This window comes from Sorex araneus, chromosome 3, assembly GCF_027595985.1.
Source record: "Sorex araneus isolate mSorAra2 chromosome 3, mSorAra2.pri, whole genome shotgun sequence".
NCBI lineage: Eukaryota > Metazoa > Chordata > Mammalia > Eulipotyphla > Soricidae > Sorex > Sorex araneus.
The window spans coordinates 65,844,056-65,868,016 of NC_073304.1; the positions used below are offsets into that span (position 1 = coordinate 65,844,056).

General features: G+C 39.7%; 1 protein-coding gene across 4 annotated transcripts in view; it reads right to left on the reverse strand.

Moving 5' to 3' along the window:
* Positions 1–23,961, reverse strand: part of NUBPL (NUBP iron-sulfur cluster assembly factor, mitochondrial) — a 211,904-nt gene that overhangs the window by 45,428 nt on the left and 142,515 nt on the right. For all 4 annotated transcript variants that reach the window (XM_055131554.1, XM_055131557.1, XM_055131556.1 and 1 more), the window contains one exon: positions 16,064–16,157. In XM_055131554.1, the coding sequence (XP_054987529.1) occupies positions 16,064–16,157 (94 nt within the window). The remainder of the gene's footprint in view (positions 1–16,063; positions 16,158–23,961) is intronic.

Sequence of the window (23,961 nt, forward strand, 5' to 3'; positions counted from 1 at the left end):
GGGAAACTGGGGACACTGGTGCTGGGAAATTACACTGGTGGAGGGACAGGTGTTGGAACATTGTATGACTAAAACCAAAAAATGAACCACTTCATATTGCTCTATCTTATGATGATTCAATAAAAAATTAATATAAAAGAAGTTACTTTTGATTTTATAATAAAAAATTAATTCTAAAATAACAAGGATCTGAAGTTTCAGACTGAGTACTAGGAGTATTAAAAGATAAAACAATCTGGATAAAAAAATTAACTTATCTTGGAAAAAATTTGTATAGTGTGATGAATAAGAATTATTTTCTGCATCATGTAACTATTGCCATATTATAAGCCTATTCAACATTTGCATGGAAAGAGTAGAAAACTGACTTTTCCCTTTAAAGTTCTACTCTAGAGTTTTCATGGTTTTTAAAAAAAAATCAGTTTTTGATGCTTTTAAAGAACTCATCAATTTGCTCGACCGGGCACCAGTAATGTCTCCATTTTGAGACTTGTTACTGTTTTGGGCATATCGAATATGCCATGGGTAGCTTGCCAGGCTCTGCTGTGCTGGTGAGATACTCTCAGTAGCTTGTTGGGCTCTCTGAGAGGGGTGGAGGAATCGAGACCGGGTTGGCCGCGTGCAAGGCAAACACCTTGCCGCTGTGCTATCGCTCCAGCCCTTTAAAGAACTATATTTTCAAATTTGAAAGTAATTAAGAAGAAAAAACATTATATAAAAAATTATTTTATTGAGTTTACCAAGGTGAAATAACTATGTTCCCTTTGTTTTGAAAGAGTAAACATCAGACAGTGAAGAAAACCAATTTAAGTGACGGTCCACAGTCATTCATTTACTTAACTGTATTACTGTATCACTGTCATCCCGTTGTTGGTCGATTTACTCAAGTGTGCACCAGTAACGTCTCTATTACACTCAGCCCTGAGATTTTAGCAGCCTCTCCTTATTCGTCTTTCCCAATGATTGGAGGCTCTTTCAGGGTCAGAGGAATGTGACCTATCGTTACTGTTTCTGGCATATCGGCATATTGAATATGCCACGGGATGCCGTGCAGGCGGGATACTCTCGGTAGCTTGCCAGGCTCTCCGAGAGGTATGTATATATCTGTTACTGTATTTTGGATGTGAATATGCCACGAGGAGCTTGCCAGGCACTCTCCTGAGGGCAGCAAACTCTCGGTAGCTTGCCAGATTCTCCGAGAGGGAGAACTAGGCTATAAAATGTCGCTTCCGGAAGCTTGGTTTTATAGTCTTTGGATGTTGGCCATTGATAGGATTACACGCGCGGGGGGGGGGGGGGCCGAGAGGGGCAGTCTCTGGGTGTGACTGCCAGGCTACTGGAAAATGGGGGATCTGGGTGGAAGAAGCCCAGTCCTGATCCGAGCAGCCTAGGAGATCGTAGCCCTGGGTCCCACACACCTGGGTTCCTCCGCCGGTTCCCCCATGCGTGAGGCTCATCCAAAAGAGTGGAGAGTGTCCCTGAGCATGCTGTGGCTCAGTTCCAGAGGTCCTCAACTGTTGAGGCTCTGCTGGGGTGGAGGGGAGGGAAACGCAACCCTTCCCCTCTGAGGGGCCCTAGTGAAGACAGCCAGGTTTGGGGGCAAGAGACTGCGTTGCTCTCTTCCTGAAGCTTGGTTTTATAGTCTCTGGATGTTGGCCGTTGATGGGATTACACGGCTGCTGGGGTTTACATTTATTTAACATAGCAACAAAATCAGTTTCTGATACTCCAAACCTCACAGATTTCCATATTGCAAAAACTATGGTCCAAAATAGCAATCAAAGAGTGCAACCATTAAAACAAAATTGATTAGGCATTGTCAACTGCTAGTGGAAAGGAAATACTAATGTGCACATGAATTTAGATCAATAGTGAATTAAAATCTTTAAATCTCTGTATTAAAATGATGAAAATCTCAAGATGAATCAAAATGTTTTGTCACTCCAACAATAAACACCTTTCAGTCTAGATAATGACTGAAACATTAAAGAGGCTTAGTTTAAAATTCCTACTTATCTAAATGAATGAGACGTAGAGAAATCTTTGGCTTTCCTTCTATCTATAGAGTTCAGACCGGAAAGATCCCAGAGAAGAAGAAATGGTATAACCTCATTTTCACAATGTAACACCTGTGTGATAATGCAGTTACTTTGGATACCATATGGATATTTAATATATTATCTAGCTGACTACACTGTCATACATAATAGTTTCTTCTTTAGGAGAGAGAAAAATCAGAATAGGACCTACATTTAGGATTATCTGGCTGACATTCTTGCCCTGCCCGGGCTGGGGAGGGGAAGAGGAGGGCGTGGGAAATGAAAAAGAGACCATAATGGTTCCCCTCTAAACTGTCCCATCTTTCTGCCTTGTATGTTTTTAAAAAATTATTTAATTAAAGAACCATGACTTACAAAGCTACTGATAGTTGGGTTTTAGGCATACAACATTTTTACACCAATATTTTTACACCAATCTTTTGTCTATTAACAGAGTAATTTCAAAAAGTTTTATTGAAGAACCAATATAAACAAAGTGAATATTTTAAATTTATTTTACTTTCCCCTCAAATCAGAGCTAGGAACATACTACTGTGTGTATCTATCTATCTATCTATCTATCTATCTATCTATCTATCTATCTATCTATAAACTCCTTTATCCAGTCTTTCATCATTAGACATTTGAGTTGTTTTTATACCTGGCTATTAATCTAGGATTAAAAAAAAAAGATAAAGGACAAAAAAAGATGCCCTTAAGTAAGCCCTCTTGAACTTTTAACCTAGGATTAATAATCCAGAACTATTAATCTAAAATGAATAATCTAGAACTATTAATCTAGGATTAAAAAAAAAAAGATGTCCCTAAAGTAAATACTCTTGCTATTGATCCCCGGTCATTATGCTATATCCATACTTATTTTTTACTACCTTTTTTTTATTTTGAATGCTATTCGGTTTGATATGGCCAAGTAGTATGGCCATACTATTATTTTAGTCTACCATTTGCCTGTATGATTGTTTTCAAACCTTTCACTCTGAGCCAGTATTTTTTGCTAGAGTTCATTGTATGTCTTAAGCCCTTTCGAATGACAAGTCAGTCATTGACTTGAAGGAACTTGTAGCCAACTTATTCTTTGAGGATTTTAGGAGTTTTGTAATTTGACAGTTCTTTTGGTTTTTCCTTATTTTATCGATTTGTGTTTTTATATTGGCTTTCTGTGTAATAATCTACTTCCATTTGTTTTTTCTTGTTTCTTCTAAGTGTTTTTGCTTGGAGGTTACTATGACATTTATATATGAAGTTCCAAGTTTATTTCCCTTTTACACTTTAAAGTGATGATGTCTAATAAAGATATTGGTGGAGGGTCAGAGACATATTAGTGGTGGTGAGGTATAATAACTGTGTACATCAAAACCATGAATATCAACACTAATGTAAACATGACTAACTATAATAATTAAAATTTAAAATAATAAGTCTTATAAAAAATTAAATGTGTAAGTCTACAGCTCAGTCTAGTGAGAACTCATATACTCTGACTATCCCCAGTTGCATGACTTCTATAGTATCTTTCTGCTTCACAATGGGGTCTTCTTGCTTTTTACAGGACAACATTCAGTATTCTTTGTAGGAATGGTTTAGAGCAGTCTATTTTCAACTACTGGTCTATGGTATCAGTTGGCAGGTGTAGAAAGGTTGAAAACCATTGGCACACCATAACTGATTCAAATTTTCATTTCTTCCAGTGTGCTATTATATTTTGCTACTATAATTTTTAGATAGCTACATTAGTCTACTGTACTTTATTTCTGTTGGGTTGAGCATTTCCATTTTTTCATAATTTCAAGCTTATTTATGGTCTCTTCCATTGATTTCTTCAGTTCATTGAACATCAATAGCACCGTTGTTCTAAAGTCTTTCTTGGACTTTAGAAACTTTCCTTAGAAAGTTTAAGGGTCAGAGACATAGTACATTGGGAAGGACACCTGTCATGCATGTGGTCAATCCAGATTTGATCCCTGGGACCACATATGGTCCCCTAAACACTACCAGGAATGATCCCTGACCACCAATTCAGAAGTAGCCCTTTAATTCTGTGGATGTGGCCCAATACCCCTCAAATAAAATATTACTACAGTTTATTTATTTATTTATTTATTTATTTATTTTTGGCTTTTTGCATCATACTAGATTATACTCAGGAGTTACCTCTGGCTCTGCACTCAGAAATTACCAACTATATGGGATGCTGGTTGGCCTCGTGCAAGGCTACTGCCCTATCCGCTGTACAATTGTTTCGGACCCAGTTCATTTATTTTTAAATGGTCAAAGAACTGAAAATGTTCCTTAAATAAATAATAATCCTCTTGCATTATGAAAAAGCAGTTAAGTTCATCTCACACTTAAACAAAATAAGTTAGTTTTGAAACCTCCAAATTCTGTATATGGCAACAACTAATTTAAAAGTTTAGAAAACAAAGAGGCAATACCCAACAAATTGTATCACTAGCCAAAAAAAAAAAAAAAAAACAAACCAGCACTAAAACCCTTTTTCCCTATTCTCCTTGGCAACTTCAAAAAGAACATATCTAAAGACTATAATTGGTTATTTCCCATCCTTTTTCTTGACTCCTTTCCCTCTACTAATTACAACAACTACTGGGTATTTTGTACTACATAATGATCTACTAGCACATGTAAGCTCAAATTTAAATCATTAGTCACTAATACTGAAAACATTGTTATTGTAGTCACTAAACACACTTTAAACACACACAAGAGGATGATTAAAAAACATTCTTGTAATAAACTTGTCTTCCATTCCATGTCATGAACTGGAACACATGCAAAGAGTCTCTAAAATATGGAAAGGGATTTTACTGATTGTATAGGTCTGTTTCTGAGAATTTTCCAAAGGGTGTCCCTTTCCAAGTCTAAAACATTTCATTTCATTTTCAATAAGGCTTGGAGAAAAGTGAAGTTGATATAAAGGCTCTATCTAATCTATACCATTTTACCACCACCACTGCCTGAAGACAAATACTTTTTAAAAGTATTCAGATACTTGCATTTTTCTACTTGATGGTCTAATTTGATTCTGACAGGTCTGCTGCATAGGAAGGCATTCCACAGATAGGGATAAAGGGCAGAAAAGTAGACCTTGTTAAACATCCTTAAGGGCAAGTAAATAAAATAAAATGTTATCATCTTATAATATCGCAACACTAGTATTCTCATTTATATTTTAATACAGAGCCTGAATACAACCAAATAGTATCCTTATCCAATTATCCTAAACACAAAAACAAAATTAATACTCAAAGGTATCAACTGCCCACAGGATTTTATACACAGTAAAAGAAAAATGTAGCACAAATAAAACCCTAAAACAAAGATATTCTCCTTTCAAAGGAAAGGTGAAATAAAATATATGGTTTTAATAAGTGCTTTCTTCAGTTTACACATGAAATAAACAAAGTACCAAGTAGGAAGGTCACAGGAGTAAGTTAGCAGAGCAACTCATGATGAGAGCAAATGGGAGCACTCTGTTCATAGGCTCTGGGAGCTGGTCAAATAGCTTTGTCATTTATATGCTCAGTATTAGCTGCCTATCCCCTAGATTGGTTTCTTTATAATTCATATATAAATGAATGTTTATATATTTCATATATAAATCACTGTATCACGTATCACTGTTATCCCGTTATTCATCAAATTGCTTGGGCGAGCACCAGTAACGTCACCATTCGTCTCAGCCCTGAGATGTTAGCAGCCTCTCTATATTCGTCTTTCCCAATGACTGGAGGTTCTTTCAGGGTCAGGGGAATGAGACCTGTTATTGTTACTGTATTTGGCATATTGAATATGCTACTGGGAGCTTGCCAGGCTCTTTTGTGTGGGTGGGATACTCTTGGTAGCTTGCCGGGCTCTCCAAGAGCGACAGAGAACGTATATCAGAGAATACAAGCAAGTACGTTAAGACCAAGCACATGTGTGCTGCTTTAGGCACATCAGTGGGCTAGATTATAAGAGGTAGTCTTGAGTAAAGAGACATGTAAACCTCTTTTCACTTTCAGACTGCAGAACTAGACCACCAGGAAAACATGCCTCCTGCAAAAAAGCAAAAGTACATTTAAGTATTTTTAAAATTTACGGTCGATGTCAAATGGAAATCAAAACTGTTTATGTAAGAATTTTAAAACTCTGTAAGTTCACAGAGGAGGGAGAGTTCATGTGGAACGGAATCGGGCTGGCAGAAACACAGAAATGGGAAGACCTGCTTCTCACTTGTATATTCTCACCATTAATTGTCGAGTCGTACTACTGTATCACCCAGCCACAATTTTCAATAGTGAAAATTGTTAATTTTTCATTTGGGGGCCACACCCAGCATTGCTCAGTTTATATATTCATTAGCTGCCTATCCCCTAGCTTGGTTTCTTCATATAACTCATATAAAGGGGATAAGGAATAGGTGGCTAATATTATCTTCTTTGGACTTACTTTCTTTATTGTCTATCCATGTTGGAGTCAAACGCAAGATTTCATCTTTTTAATAGGGGTGTGTGTGTGTGTGTGTGTGTTTATCCACTTTATCCATTTTTTTATCTGTTGCTGGGCATGGATTATTTCCAGATGCTGGGTATTATAAATAATAATGAACATCTTTTGTTTTTAATATTTTCACGAATCATGAAATCCCCATTAACTGTTGATTTCTCGAGCAGGCTCAGTAACCTCTCCATTCGTCCTTTCCCTGAGATCTTGGAAGTCTCTCTCAGCTTGGCCCTCTCAACCATGTCCCACTGGAGGCTCTTTCAGGGTCAGGGGAATGAGATCCAGCTTGTTACTGGCTTTAGCATATGAATACACCATGGAAAGCTTGCAAGGCTGTCCCATGTGGGCAGGAAACTCTCAGAAGCTTGCCAGTCTGTCCCAGAGTGAGAAGTAGGCTACAAGATATAGGGAGCTTGCTTTTAAGTTTCTGGATGTTGGCTGTTGATGGGATTACACACACCTGGGTTCCTCTGCTGGTACCTTCATGCGTGAGGCCTGTCCGAATGTGTGGAGAGGGGCTTCGAGCATGGCTGTAGCTAGGTTCCGGTGGTCTTTGGCTGCCGGGAGCTCTACTCGGGGTGGGGAGGGAAGCCAGAGCCCATCCCCTCTGAAGGGCCCCAGGGAAGATAGCCAGGCGTGCGGGCAAGAGACTCTTGTTTTATAACAAAATAATATTTTATTTTTCTTTAATTTGGGGGTTTTGTTTTTGTGTCACACCAGCAGTGCTCAGGTCTTACTCCCTGCTCTATTCTCAGGCATCACTCCTGGTGGTACTCAGGGGAATCATACGTGGTGCCAAGGACCGAACCCATGCCAGCTGTGTGCATGGCAGGCACCCTACTTGCTGTACTATTGCTCTGGCCAAATGCATATATCTTTTGAAACAAGTGATTGTGTGCTCTTGGATTAGAGTTCAAGGAGTAAAACTGATAGACATTAAGGTAGTTCTATTTTCTATTTTTTGAAAAGTCTCCATACTGTTTTCCAGAGATTCAACAAGATTACATCTCCACTACAAATGAGAGTTCTTTTTTCACCATATACCTGCCAGCACTGGCTGTTTTTAGTCTTTCAGATATATACTAGTCTCACTGGTGTGAGTTCAGATCTTACTTGTTATTTTGATTTGCATTTCCAAATAATCATTGATGAACACTTTTTCATATGCCTGTAGGTCATCTTTGGAGAAAGATTTGGTGAGCTCTTTTTCCAATTTTTGTCTGGGGCTGTCCGCTTTATCTATTGCTTTTTTTTTTCAATTTGTGTTTTGTTTTGTTTTATTTTGGGACAATACCTAGTAGTACTCGGGCTTACTCTTGGCATTCTGATCCTGAGTCACACATAGAGCTGCTCAGTAGACCACAGGTAGTGAAAGGGACTGAACCAGAATTGGACACATGCAAGGCAGACACCTTAACCCCGGTAACACTGGCTCCATTCTGACACGTTTGCAGTTGTATGGTATACAATTATTTTCTCCCATTCACTAGAATGTCTTTTTAGTTTAGCCACAGTTCCTTTTGCAGTGAAGTAGCTTTTAATTTAATGTGTTCTCCTCCGTTTATTTTTTTCTTTTACTTTCTTAGAGTCTCTTGCAGACTCTCTTCCCCTGCGCCTGGCTGTCTTCACTGGGGCCCTTAGGAGCAGGGCGGGTTGAGTTTCCCTCCTTCCCCTGAGCAGAGCTCCAGCAGCCGAAGACCTCCAGAACCCAACCACAGCCATGCTCAAGGGCCCTCTCCATACGTTCGGACGAGTCTTATGCATGAAGGAACTGGCAGAGGAACTCCGGTGTACAGGGCCCGGAGCTGATATCTCCAAGCCTGCTGGGATAGAACCTGGGCCTCCTCCACCCAGAACCCCACTTTTCCAGTAGCTAGGCAGCCACACCCACAAACTGCCCCTGGTGCTGTTTAATCCCGTTAATGGCCAAGATCCAGAGATTATAAAACAGCGCTCCCAAAAGCGGCAGGCCACATTCATATCTGTGCAACCTCTTATAGCCTAGTTCTCCCTCTCAGAGAACCTGGCAAGGTACCGAGAGTATCCTGCCAGCACAGCAGAGCCTGGCAAGCTCCCTGTGGCATATTCGATATGCCAAATGCAGTAACAATGATGGGTCTCATTCCCCTTACCCTGAAAGAGCCTCTAATGTGGCACCGCTGGGAAGAATGAGTAAAGAGAGGCTGCTAAAATCTCAGAGCTAGAACGAATGGATCATCAATGGGATGACAGTGATACAGTGATACTTTCTTTGTTAGAAGAGTCAAATAACTGAAGTCACCTTTCAAGGGCACATCATGCATAGTGCAGCTTGAGTTTTCCTCACTTTATTCAAAGGATTCAGGTCTATCATTAAGACCTGTAATCCATTTTGAATTAACTTCTGTGTATGGTATGAGGTAATGCCATTTTTTTGCATGTGACTAACCAGTTTTCCAGTATCATATGTTCAAGAGACTTTCTTCCTCTTTCTGCTCTCCTTTGTCTTAAATCAATTATCCATACATCTCAGGGCTTACTTCTGGGATCTTGGTTCTATCACACTGACTTGAGAGTCTGCTATTATTCTACTACTATACTTTCAATTACTTTAGTTTTATAGCATAAACTTGGGAAATGCAATGTAGCACAGCTTTTTTTCCCCCTCAAAATTGCCTTAGATATTTAGGGAGTTTTAGAGTTCCATTAAAATTTTAACAATATTTATTGTGTCCTTGAGAAATGTCATGGGAATTTTGATAGGGACTGCATTTAATCTATATAGTTCTGAGTAGAATGGTCATTTTAACAATGTTAACTTCTCTAATTTATGAACATAAAATAATTTTCTACTTCCTCATATCTTTTCTGCTTCTTTTAATGATGACATAACATGCTTCAGTAAATAAGTTTTTCGCCTCCTTTGCTAAGTTGATTTCTAAGAACTTGATATTTTAGAGAATTGCAAAAGGTATTTTAAAAATATTTTTCTCTTCTACATCATTTGCATTGCTAGTCTTCCTGACACACCACTCTCTTATGTTTTCCTAATTCTTTACTGCTTGTTTATTTTTAGATGTTTTCAACTACCTATCCTGAAAATTGCTGATTCATGCTTCTATCATTCTGCTGCTGAGCCCTTCCTTCGTTCACCTCCTATGTTCTTCCGATTAGTGGTTGACAACTGAAGTTTGCTCATCATACTTTCTCTTCTCTTGTTGATCTCTTCTATTGCTTTTCTCAAATCTGTGAGCCATTGGTAAATCCTTACCGTTGTTGCTCTGAAGTCTTCCCCAGGTTGTTGAGAGAACTCTTTTACACTTGGGGATACTTCTCAGCCTTTTTTCTATGTCCATTAATATAGATGGTTTTCTCTAATTTTTTATTGTGTCTGGTGCAATGTAAGGACCCTAGACAATACGGCTACATTTGTTTTGTTCTGGACCACTGGTGGGAATTTACAGCCTCAAACTTACATCATCTATATCCGTATGGATGGGCAGGCCAGTGCTGTGCTGCTGGTGCTGGTTCCTCATCACAACTGTCACAACAGGCTTGGGCAGCAAATGAGGAACTCAGATCAAGAGCACCCTATAGTACATGTAACCCCAAGTAGATTTAGTAGCTTCAAGGGCATTTGTCTTTGTGGGTAACTGGCAGTATCAGTACTGCCAGATTCAGGCTGACCTATGTCAGCCTAAAACCCTGGGCTGGTTAATCTTGGGTTCAGCCTCAAGATTAACCAACCCAGGATTTTAACCAAATGCTCACTTGTTCAAACAACGCTTGAATGTAGGCACTAGGGGCAATGGTAGGTTTGTTTTCTGCTTTTTGACCCTTGGCATTCATTTCTCTGCATGCAATCATCAGATGTAAATTCAGAGGGGACTAGCTTTGTTCAGCCTGTGGTAAGGCAGCTGCCACTCAGCCCACTGATATTCCACCCTTATCTGGAATGGCAGGATTTGCCCTTTGGTTGGTTTTGAAAAGGTTCAGAAATGTTGACTTCCTGGGCATTTGCAGTGAGTAGCTGAGATACACCTGGTGCAAACGCTGGCCCTGAGTATCCTGTCTGTTTTCGTTCTTGCCTCCAGATCAGATTTCGAAAGAGCAGTGCAATAAGGTGGGGTTCAATTCACTACTCCTTTTTCCCAGGGCCAAGTTTCATTCCTTCTCAATCCTTGCTCAATTCCACTCAACCCCCCACCCCACCTATGGAACTATGGTGACGATTCGACAGTGAATTTCCTAGTGCATCCCAAATATGATTCTGCATTTGATTCCATTTCTTGGGGTGGGGGGGTGTGGAACATTTTATTTATTTATTGCTTGGGGATGTACTCAGCAGTGCTCCACAGCTACTCCTGTTTCTGTGCTGGGGGATTAGGTGTGGGGAGAAGTTGCTGATGGTACTTGGGGAATATGCAGTGCCAGAAATCAAACCTGGCCCTCCTGCAGACAAAGCATGTACAAAGCCTTAAAATCTCTTATTCCATCATTTTGGCCTTTTAATTCATTTTTCAGGGTGATGGTGGTGGGGGCAAGGGCCTCCAAGCATTGCACAGGGGCCCCACTGGTATTTCTCAGATGACTGGGCTGGTGGTTCAATGCAGGGCCCAGAGGGTGTGAAGCTTTCTGGACCCTTCAGTGACAGGGACACCTGGGCCACTCAGTTGGTGTTCTGGAGTGTTGCAGGGAGTGATGCAGTGAAAGGAATCAAACCCAGGTCAGGTATATGTGAGGGTATGTGCTCACTGCTGCCGGGCTAGCGCCTGGCCCCTTCAGTTTTTGATGTGTCTGGTGGTGGTACTGTGGGGAGCACTCTCAGTCTGCTTCTTTATCTGCCTCTTTGACTCCATCTCCACTGGAATTGGAATTATTTCAAATCTCAAGTTCAGAAATAACTAACTTTGCATATTTTCAGAAGGATTTTCACTACCTGGCTCCCTTTATTATTTTTGAAATGGCTCAGACTTGAGAAGGAAAATACGCATTAAATTTCTAGAACTTTCATTTCCAGAATTCTTCGAACCCTTTACTGCTTAAGGTTTATCTACATAAAGTCTTTTGTGAGTCTCCTTAAGTCCGTGTTCTCTTCTTCCTTTGATTCCCCATGTCAGGAGGTTCCTATCTCTAACAAGACACTTCTTAATCTTGCATTATAGCTATCCATGTTCTTCTCTTTCCATAGAGAAAAAGCACAATTCTTCCCTTGGCTCTGTTTCTTAAAGCTGGGACTTCGAACACAAGGCTGTGAGACTTTTGGTAATTTTAATACATAAAATTAACTTCCTATAAGTTATTATACAGTCTCCTAGAGAAGACTATAGTATTTATCAAATTCTCAAAAAAGGCCTGAGAACTTTAAAAAGGAAAACTCATCTAGGAAAAGAGAATAATTCACTCATCCTTGAATTCTCTGTCATGCTTAGCATTGACCTTTATATGAGTAAATTATTGCTAATATAAATTTTTATTAACAAATCCTAAAATCAATCCTGTTTTGTTAAATAAAATTTTTCAGGGGTTGGAGCAATAGTAATAGTATAGTGGGTAGGGTGCTTGCCTTGCACACATCTGACTTGAGTTTGATCCTAAATATCCTCATGGTCCCCTGAGCTCTGCAAGGTATGAATCTGAGCACAGAGACAGGAGTAATCCCTGAGCACTGTTTTTGAGTGTCCTCCCCAAACAAATGAAATGCAAGTTTTTAAAATATATTCTCCTTGCAGCTGGTGAGATAGTACACTAGGTAGGGCATTTGCCTTAAACATGGCTGACGTGTGTTTGTCCCCACGTACCCTATAGGTTCCCCAAGTTCTGCCAGGAGTGAGCACAGATTTAGGAGTAAGCCCTAAGCATGCCAGGTGTGGCCCCTCCAAAGAAAACCAAACTAAAGTACATTCTCCTCATTCCTTCATTTTAATATTAAAACATCTATTCCTAAAAGGGGAAATGGTGGTTACCAAGTGCTAAGTGGAGAAATAAACAGAGGTACTGCTTAATGGGTACAGTTTCAGTTTGGGGATTTGTTTGTTTGTTTGTTTTGGGGCCATAAGTTACTCCTGCTCGACACTTAAGGATTACTCCTAGTGGTCTCAGGGCACCATGTGAGATACCAGATACATAATAAAATATACTATTATGTATATTTTAGAACAATATTAAAATATGGTTTTGGAACGTCAACAAGCTCTAAACTGTTCCAACTCCTGAACATCAACAGGCCACCAAACCATTCCAGGTAGATCTTTGAGTTGAAAACTCTGAGGACAGATTGTCAGAACAGATTCCCCTCTCCCGGCAAGCCCAGCAGCGACCACATCCATCCTTCTCTAACCTACAAATGGGCCCAGCTCCACAGCTTCGAGCACCTTCTCCAAATTTCAAAATAAAATTCAAAACAAAATAAAAGCTCAACAGAAGCACAGTACAACTGATGAGGGAAACAAACTGAAGCCAACCAAGCAAGCTAAGTGAGTGATAACAACACCACAGAAGGTTCAACCAGCACAAATAAGCTCAGTAAATACTCAATGGCCTACTTTAGTAACAACATTGTGAGGCATAAGAACCACTCATCAAAAACTGACTTTTACTGATTTTTAAATTTTTTTCCTGAGAATTCCATTTGCCATTTTGATGGAATGAGCAGTAAGAAGTAAACTTGTTATGTGCCTACTAAGGGGGCAGGATTGAGGGGTAGGAGGAAAACTGGGGACACTGGTGGAGGGAAGGTCACACTGGTGGTGGGACTGGTTTTGGAACACTATATGTCTGAAGCAACTTTTATGAACAATTTTGTAAATTATGGTGTTATAATACAAATAAAGATATACATTTTCTCATATAATATCAATTACCTATTACAAGTCAGACTACCAGAATAATGGAATAAAGAAACACACTGGTCAAATTTTAGGATATAAGGAAGAAATCCTCAATGGAAAAACAAATCTTAACTCTACTCTACACATTGCAGATTTTAGGGTATAAACACAAATTAAAATACAGTGATATAATCATATATCCCATCCAAACAGCAGGGTCTTATCTGACTAAACAAAAGTAAATTGCTTAGGGACATTGGGTTATCTGTGTGAAGTAAATTAAACTTTTTCAAGGTACTAAGTGACAGCTCAGGGAATAAATGATAATTTAGTCCAATTGTATCCAAGTATTACCCATATGAATAATGTAAACATTTAAAAAGCCTGCAATAGGCATTTCAAAGTGCTGGGAGCATATTTTATTTAACAAACATTTCATCAGTGCTCTTAACATTTAGAAATATGAAAGTCCCAAACTGCAAAAATGAGAAAGAGTGACTATATAACACACTGATTACAAAAGGATAAATTATTTTCCTGTGTCACCTCACTTTACTCCCATCTCACACTTTATAGTTCATCTCAATAAAGAAAAAAGTCATAGATTCCATCAGGATTATAAATATACTTAAACATGAAAGTACCGATATTCATATTGTGAAACCACAGTGATATTTCGAAATAATGTATTTATCTTATTACAAACCTAAAATCTAAATCTTTTGATAAACAAAATTGGCAATATCTCCTGGGTATTTATTATTTATTAAGTAGCTGATCATAAAAGTGATTCATGATCATTGTAGAACACAGGAAATAAGAAAGAAGCAAAAGTAAAGCCACAGGAATTAATGTCCAGTGATGTAAAAAACATAATAATAAAAACTCATTAGTTTTTCTTGTACAAACATAGAAAGATAATTCAGGAAAGAGTGATAGGAAACCATCTAGTATTTTGTTGAATAGCTTAAGGACACTCAGAGACACTTAAGGACTATGGGAGAGCCTGGCAAGCACCCTGTGGTGTATTCATATGCCAAAACCAGTAACAATGATGGGTCTCATTCCCCTGACAGTTGGGAAGGACAAGTAAAAAGAGGTTTCTAAAATCTCAGGGCTAAGACAAATGGAGACGTTACTGAGAACACTCAAGAAAATCGACGAGCAATGGAATGATGATGATGATGATGATGATGATGATGATGATGATGATGATGATGATGAAGTAAATAATGTTCTATTACTTGGAATTCATGGCTCAAAGAGCCGAGGCACATTTTTGCAAGCAGGAGCTCCTGGCTGATTCCCAGCTGCTGAGCACCACAGGGAGTGAGCATTTAGCTAGGAATAACCTACAAGCACTGCCATGTGTGAGCTGACAGCCCCAACACAGCTGGGCCCACTCAGCACCAGTCCCAGCATGGCACTCTCCAGCCCACCGTCAGGCTGAGCAGTGCCCGAGGTCCGAGGTGACCCCTCAGCCTCCTGAGCAGTGCTTGAAAATTCCCCCAAAGAAAAAGTCTTACAATTTTCAAAAGTCTTTACATGTGAAAGATTTATAATTATTTCCCCAGTGGAATCCAATAAAATCCTTAGGGACAGAACTAACATAAAAATTAAATTCCATAACATAAAAGAGAAGTATATTCCAATAGTCTACAGAAGTACTGGAAACTTGATATATGCTAATATAGTAATAGTTCTCTTGGGGCTGGAGAGATAGCACAGCGGGTAGGGCGTTTACCTTGCACGCGGCCAACCCAGGTTCAATTCCCAGTATCCCATATGGTCCCGCAGCACTGCCAGGAGTAATTCCTGAGTGCAGAGCCAGGAGTGCCCCTGTGCAATGCCAGGTGTGACCCAAAAAGAAAATATATATATATATATATATATATATATATAGTTCTCTTGTCTTTTTTGTTTGTTTGGGGGCCATAGCTGGCAGGACTCAGGACTTACTCCTGGCTCTGAGCTCAGGGATCAGTCCTGGAGGAGGGTGGGGGGGGGGAATAGTCAGGGAACCATATGGGATGCTGGAAATCGAACCCAGGTGCCTTATCTACTGCCCTTAGCTTTCTTGTCTTTAATATCACATAATTAGCATATTATAATTTTTCATAGTTTCACATACTCAAAAGCCATATTTTACTAATAATTATTAATATTTAGTATTTGTTCCATAAATATTTACCAAGGGCCCAGAAGGATAGTATTTGGATTAGGCCCTGCTTTTCATGTGATGAATCCTGGTTCAATCCCTGGCACCACATATGGTCCCCCATGTACTGCCAGGAGTAATCATGACAGAGCCAGGAATAAACCCAGGGCACTTCCAGGTGCCACCCCAACATAAAGAGCATCTGTCACTCAGTATGAGACATTATACTATAAGGGCTGAACACCTGTAAAACAAACACCATATTCTACCTAAATAATATTTAAGTGTTACTGTTTTTCTGGAACATAGAAATACACAATCTTTTCAAGGTGTCTTTATGTTATTATAAAACATATAAAGTATTCTGTAATACTCTTTAAAAAATTCAATCTACAAATTCAATCTTACCTCTAGGGGAAATTTTATAAGTGATGTTTTTAAGACACAAAAATGTTTGCCTGACATGTAATTTACTATTTCTTATGGCAACAGCAAAACATCAAAGACAGCACAAATCACTTTAAGCCAAGACTCACCTGCAATGGGAACGTTCTGTGAGACTGATAACTGCACATCTCCAGTTCCTGGTGGCATGTCAACAACTAAATAATCCAGCTGCCCCCAGTCGACCTGAAAGACAAGATAACACTGACCATGTCACCGTTTAACACCTACTATTGAAGAATGGTATAAACAAAAATAAACATGAAAATTTAATAAGCTTCATGTGGGCTATTACAAGGTGCCTGGAATTGAGCCCAAGGCTGAGACTATGAGATTTGAGGAGAGTTCCTGCTTAAACAGATGTTTTGTGAAGGAAAATATTAAGTTTTCAAATGACCCTTTATACACAAGGCAGTCAATTCCACAGCAGGCACCTATTTAGGATGAGTCATGGATTTTTACCGGGAAGAGTATGTTAGTTCATCTAAGGAAATCTTAGCTTTTTATTCTTTAAAATTTTTTCTGATAAAAAATTGCAATATAATTTTTGGTGGGTTTTTTTGGTCTGTTGTTTTTGGTTTTATGCAACACCTGGCAATGCTCAGGGGTTACTCCTGGCTCTGCACTCAGGAATTACTCTTGGGACGCTGGGGATTGAAGCCACATGCAAGACAAGTGCCCTACCTGCTGTACCATTACACTGGCCTGAAAAATCTCAACATAATTTTAAAAAACATAAATGGGGTGGTGAGCTAGCACTGCAAGTATAAAACAATAATATTCAAACTGTCACAAACCCTGTTACCTCAATAAAAAAAATAACTTTTCTTCATAAAAATAAAACATGAAACAGCAGTAGAGCAAATATAAGACCCTGGGTTTTATCCCTGTACTGCAAATTAAAAAAAAAACTTTCTTAAACACTGATAAAATAAAAAACTCAATAATAGAAAAATATATGACTATAACACCATTGACATTCTGACTATTTGTTTCAGGAATTTTCTAAAAAAAATCTAGAAATTCCGCTCATAATTAAATAGCTCAATTCAACCTCAGTTTATACAGTTCTCTGGGTTACTTGAGGCTTTCCTCAGACAGCTCCTCCTTTCAAAGCAGAATGTTCCAACTGGGCCACAGGTGAAAATCACATAAAGGAGGGTGGGTGGGGAGCAAAGCTCCAAGGTAACCACAGGAAGGAAACAAGCGTAAGGGAACTGTGGTAGGAAAAAACAGTTGACAAACATTGCTCGAGTCCCTAGTCAGTGAATGAGCCCCAAATACTTTTTTAGTTACCCAAAGCAAATTATTCCCTACACCCTTAATTCCACCTTTTCAAAGTGTCTCAGGTACATCTATTTTCTCTCTCTCTCTCTCTCTCTCTCTCTCTCTCTCTCTCTCTCTCTCTCTCTCTCTCTCTCTCTCTCTCTCCCCCCCCCCCCCCATAACTGAACCAAGAAGGTGACGAAGGTGACCTACCACGTAAAGGGCGCGTAACTTGCATGTGGCTGACCTGAATTTGATCCCTGGCACCACAGATGGTCCCAGAGCACCACCAGGAGAGATCCTTCAGTGCAAACCCAGGAGAAAGCCCTGAGTAACACTGGCTGTGGTCCAAAATCCAAATAAATAAAGCAGGGAAAGAAAGTCTTTTATCTACCAAGGGTCATTTGTATATTTATTACTTCATTCTCGGCCATACAAGATAGGCAGGTGGGGTGCGGGCAGACAGTAAGCCAACATGTCCATCCCATCATGTATCAGGGCCAGACCACAGGATTAAGCCCTATTCCTCTCTTCCGATTGAAATCCTTCACACAAGTCCATTTCTCCACAGCCCATCCAGTTTGTCCCTATCACCACTTAAAAGGGGTCCACCTAAAACGCATCTCCTTGATGCCCACACACGGCCACCGTCTACTTGAGCTCCCACATGGCTGTGATCTCTGGACACACAAACGAATCTCGGACCGAGCAACTTGCTGCAGAGTTAGCAAGGGAAAGGCCCTCCCTGGGGTCATCTGGTGCATTTGAGAAACGAGTGAGTTTGGTCTTTCTAAAAAGAGTCCTCTTACACCCCACACCCAGTCAATTCATTCCCTCCCTGATTCTGTCTTCTGAAAAATATTGACACTTTTTCAGAAAAGTTACCAAAATCTGGCATCACATATGGGCTTACCTTTTAGAGCTTCTATTTAATTTCCCATACACAAGTACCCGGTACTGATATGATTACACATTTTCCTTTTATTGAATCCCCGTGAGCTACAGTTAGAGAACTTTCATGTTTTCATTTCAGTCATACAATGATCAAACACCCATCCCTCCACCAGTGTATATTTTCCACCACCAACATCCCCAGTATCCCCCCCTACACCGTATCCCACCCTTCCCCCTGCCTCTATGGCAGACAACTGCCCTCTTACTCTTTCTATATATGGGTATTATGGTCTGCAATATAGATTACAGATAATGAGAGGCCATTATGTTTGGTTCTTTACCTATTTTCAGCATACATTTCCCATCTTGAGAGATCTTTTCTTCATTGACTTAGTGATCCCTTCTCTTTCCCAGCTGCCTTCTCCCCCAGCTCAGCAGGCAGGCTTCCAACCATGGAGTAATCTTCCTGTCCCTTGTCTCTACTGTCTCTTTAGGTGTTAGTCTCATATTACGATATTTTATACTCCACAAATGAGTGCAGTCATTCTATGTCTGTCCCTCTCTGACTCATTTCCATTAGCATGATACTCTCCATGACCATCCACCCATCGGCAAATTTCATGACTTCATCTTTCCTAACAGCTGCATAGTATTCCATTGTGTAGATATACCAAAGTTTCTTTAACCAGTCATCTGTTCTTGGGCACTCGGGTTGTTTCTTGATTCTGGCTATTGCGAACAGTGCTGCAATGAACACACAGGTGCAGATGCTACTTCTACTGTGCTTTTTTGTAGCCTCGGGATATATTCCCAGAAGTGGTATAGCTGAGTTAATTGGAAGCTTAATTTCTAGTTTTTTGAGAAATATCCATATTATTTTCCAGAAAGGCTGGACAAGTCAGCATTCCCCCCAACAATGAAGGAGATTCCTTTCTCCCCACATCCATGCCAACACCAGTTGCTTTTGTTCTTCTGGATGTATCCCAGTCTCTGTGGTAATTACACATTTTAAGAGAATGGCTAACTAATGAACATAAATTATTGTTCACTTTTATTTATTTATTTATTTATTTGCTTTTTGGGTCACACCCAGCAATGCTCAGGGGTTACTCCTGGCTTTGCACTCAGGAATTACTCCTGGCAGTGTTTGGGGGACCATATGGGATGCCAGGGATCGAACCAGGGTCAGCTGCGTGCAAGGCAAACGCCCTACCCACTGTGCTATCACTCCGGGCCCCATTGTTCACTTTTAATATGGGGTTCCTTGGCATAAAAACAGTTATCCTGGGTTCTCTATGAAATCATATACAAAATAAAGGATTATTTTATTTTATTTTATTTTATATTCCCTGAACTAAAACTCCCAATACTGGCACACTGAACAAATAAATCTCTTATTTCAAAGAACATCAATTGACAACATTGCTGTGTTTTACCCAGGCACCAAATCATGCCTCAACTGGCATAGGAAATAATAGTTAACCTGGTCTCAGACCCATGGACAGGTTTTTCAGGAAAATAATCAAACCCCTATGATTTTTGTTTCAATTAACTTCCAGAGTTAAAATGGATATTCAAATTCTAAGAATCCTATTTATACAGTAACTATTTACACATAATCATCTCTCAAGTTCAATTAAGTTCCTTGATAAAAGAAACTTTCCTTTATGCATTTCTGAACTACCTGTCCATATCTACAATTCTCCTAATTAGTAGGTTAAATCAACAGCCACTCAGTGGTTCTATAAATTAACTCGCTCCTTGCAATTTTACAATACTACTAAAATTAAAATTCTGCCATGTGAAGTACTTTATGTACAATATTAAAATGTAATATATTTTTCTTTAAATCCAAGCCATAACTTTTTCTTTGCCCAGTTGCATATTCATGAAACTATGCATTTTATTTTGGTTACTAAAAGAAAGCTGCTGTAAAGGTTACATTATTTAAATATAAATACCACAATAAAAATCTGAATAAAGTTTTCCTTGAGTTGTTGGCCTACTGCAAGGTAAAAATAAATTTTGCAATAGACATAATAAACTTATTCTTGAGATTATTTTGGATTAAAAATTGATCCAGTTTTAAAATGAGAACACATCAACTGTTACAAAGATATAGTCTTCCATAATATTTTCACTCTTTCAAATGATAAAATTCTCTAACATATTTTCAAATGTCTTCCTTTTTAATGGAAAATGTGTATGGCAGGGAGTGCAATTTGAGTAAATCCCTCTGAGGCCTAGCTTCTTAAACTGTGGGTCAGCTGAGACCTCATATTGGGCATAATAACAATATGGGGGTGAGGAAAATGAAAAAATAATTGGCAACGATGAAAGGTTTCTAAATACCCAATAACCAAAAATTAAAAATTAACTGCATAATGAATCAAAGGAGTTTCTGGTAGCATTCATCCATGCTGCATTTCCTGGACAAAAAGTGGTTGCAGGTGGAAACAGTTTAAGGAGCACTGGTCTAAGGCACTATCAACTCAAGGGATAACAGCAATGTTTTGAGAAAGAAGAGAAACTTTATTTTCTTTCTCTTAATTCTTATCCTCCATTTCCTCGGAAGTTCTAGAATAGTTATAGAGCAAATTGGCCGTGACAATTTAGAGACTGCATCAGTTCTCTCTCTCTCTCTCTCTCTCTCTCACACACACACACACACACACACACACACAAAATTAACTTTGTACCTAATTTTGACATAGCATGTAAGGAAATTATCTAATTATCAGGCCAGATAACAGGTGATCATGTAAAAATTCATAATGCAGCTGAAATATTAAAATGTCACAAAAATAATGACTACTACAAAAGTAGGGGTTAATTGTGGGACCATCTCTGTTATCTAGAGTTCTACTTTAAGACAACTGCTTATACCTACACATAGCAGGTAAGTGGCAGAACGAAGTGTCCAAAATTAGCCAGAAATCCTTAGGGTAAAAATGTATGTGGAAGGATTCATGGTCCTAAACAGGCAGAAATATATCTGCAATAGAAGCTGCCTAGAGTTCTACTTAAGCTATTCACACTCATGTCAATGTTTTGATAGTTCTTTAGGATGTAATAGTACTTCAGAGACATCATTGCTCAAGGAGCTCAATCTACCCAACCACTGCATGCTAGGGATGATTTTTTTTTTTTTTGCTTTTTTGGGTCACACCTGGCGATGCACAGGGGTTACTTCTGGGTTTGCACTCAGGAATTACTCCTGGCGGTGCTCAAGGGACCATATGGGATGCTGGGAATCGAACCCGGGTCGGCCGCGTGCAAGGCAAATGCCCTACCCACTGTGCTATCGCTCCAGCCCCATGCTAGGGATGATTTGAAGCACTGTCCAAGAAGAGTGTATTTCTTAGTCATTTAAGATTCTACTTTTGAGTCACAGGGTCTATCACATAGAATTAAGCTAATGAATAATGAAGAAGTAAAGTGGATAAAGAAGAAATAAATGCATAGCTTTACAGCATCTCTTATAGATGTTAAATACCTTTTTCCATACTGAGTAGATAACTCTGTGAAAGAGATTATATAACACACAAATATTAAGGATTACAGAAGTTAAAGTCTTGAAGGCCTGTCCAAAGACAGAATGCTGATGAGAGATAGAAATGGGATAATGAACCCAGGTTTGACCCAAGAAATGCAGATTTGGTAATGGGGGGTCTCCATGCCCTAAAGATATCTGCTAGCACAACCTCATTCTCCCAAGAACATAGGAACTTTACTAAATTTCTCTTTCATTTTATAAATGTACACACACACACATACATAAAGTCTGGAGGTGCACAGAAAATTTTATATTTAGTTACCAGTAAAAACTATAATAATCGGGGCTGGAGCGATAGCACAGCGGGTAGGGCGTTTGCCTTGCACGCGACCGACCCGGGGTTCGATTCCCAGCATCCCATATGGTCCCCTGAGCACCGCCAGGGATAATTCCTGAGTGCAGAGCCAGGAGTAACCCCTGTGCAGAGCCAGGTGTGACCCAAAAAGCAAAAAAAAAAAAAAAACCTATAATAATCACTCATTTCCTATTGGTTTTCTATTGAATATTTCACTTAGTTGTGTGTGTGTGTTTTATTTTTTATTTTTGTGTAGTGCCAAGGTTGAATCCAGGGCCTCATATGTGGGAAGTATTTATTGTACCCCTGAACTAAGAACCTATAAGCTTTCTTGTACTTATTTCTTAGTACTTTTATGGCATGTCAAGTGTTCTTTCTTTAAATACTCCTTTAAAAGCGCTGGAGGTGTGTGTGGGGGGGTGTTGTTGCTTATTTTTGCTTTTGCTTTTGGGTCACACACCTAAAAGTGCTCAAGGATCCTTCCAAGCTACTTCTGAGTTTGGGGGTAGTTGCCAGTGGTACTCAGGGAGAGATGGAATCCACATATGGGTTGGAAGTATGCATACACAGTCCACTGAGCTGTCTCTCTGGCCCAAGAGACTTTTCAGTTAGGCCACTTGCAGCAACATACAGTCTGGCCATATGGGCTTGACAGCTCAGTCCTGTGCGTGGTCGGCCTAGTGGCCTGGCAGTGCCCGAATACAACTAGACCTACACTTGGCAGTGGGCAGGGTGAGCATATAAGGTGCCAGGGAAGGAATTCAGAGTCCTGCACATGTGAAGCAATGTGCTCTTCCATTTGAGCGCTCTCCCTTTATATAAGATTCTTATATTCTAAAATAAACATCTCAGTAACCATAGAAATGTTGACTGTTAACATCCTCACTTTGTGCTATTGAAGAATATTTTAGCTCTCAATAAAATACCATTAAACTTTGGTTTTATTTAAAATTAAGACACATTACCCTGGGCCAGAGAAATAGTAGAGTGAGTAGGGCACTACAGCAAGTAGGGTGCTTTTCTTGCACATAGTCAACAAGGGTTTGATCCCTGACACCCACAAGCACACCAGGAATGACTCCGAGGTGCAGAGTCAGGAGTGATCCTGGAGCATCTTAGGGTGTAGCCCCAAAACTAAAAAACAAATAAACATATTATCCTACCAACAATCTACATAAGAAAGTTATGTAGAAGAACAGTGGGTAGTACAGTGGGTAGAGCATTTGTATGATCCCTAAACAGAGTCAGGAGTAAGGGGAAGGGAAGGGAAGGGAAGGGAAGGGAAGGGAAGGGAAGGGAAGGGAAGGGAAGGGAAGGGAAGGGAAGGGAAGGGAAGGGAAGGGAAGGGAAGGGAAGGGAAGGGAAGGGAAGGGAAGGGAAGGGAAGGGAAGGGAAGGGAAAAGGAAGGAGGAGGGAGAGGGGAAGGAGGAGGGAGAGGGAAGGGAGGGGAAGGGATGGGAGGGGGAGGGGAAGAGGGAAAAGAGAAAGGGAGGGGAAGGAGTGAGTGGAAGGAAAGGAGGGCAGGGAGGAAAGGGGAAGGATGAGAGGGGAGGCAGGAAGGAAGGAAGGAAGGAAGGAAGGAAGGAAGGAAGGAAGGAAGGAAGGAAGGAAGGAAGGAAGGAAGGAAGGGAGGGAGGGAGGGAGGGAGGGAGGGAGGGAGGGAGGGAGGGAGGGAGGGAGGGAGGGAGGGAGGGAGGGAGGGAGGGAGGGAAGGTTGGTCCAAATAAAATCAAATAACCTGTAAAGAAAGAGAACACTTTACAAAGATTTTAAAATACCTCAGCTTTTGAAACTAATAGTTTTTAAATTGGCTCAGTATGTTTTATTCTAAAAATTTGGGGATATAAATTATATCAAATAGGAAATCAACTGTGAGAAATTGCAGCTCCATGTGCAGTTATATTTTAAGTACTAGTTATTACAATGCAGCTTCTGGATTTTAAATTCTGATTCACACATTAATTACGATGATTTTTTAA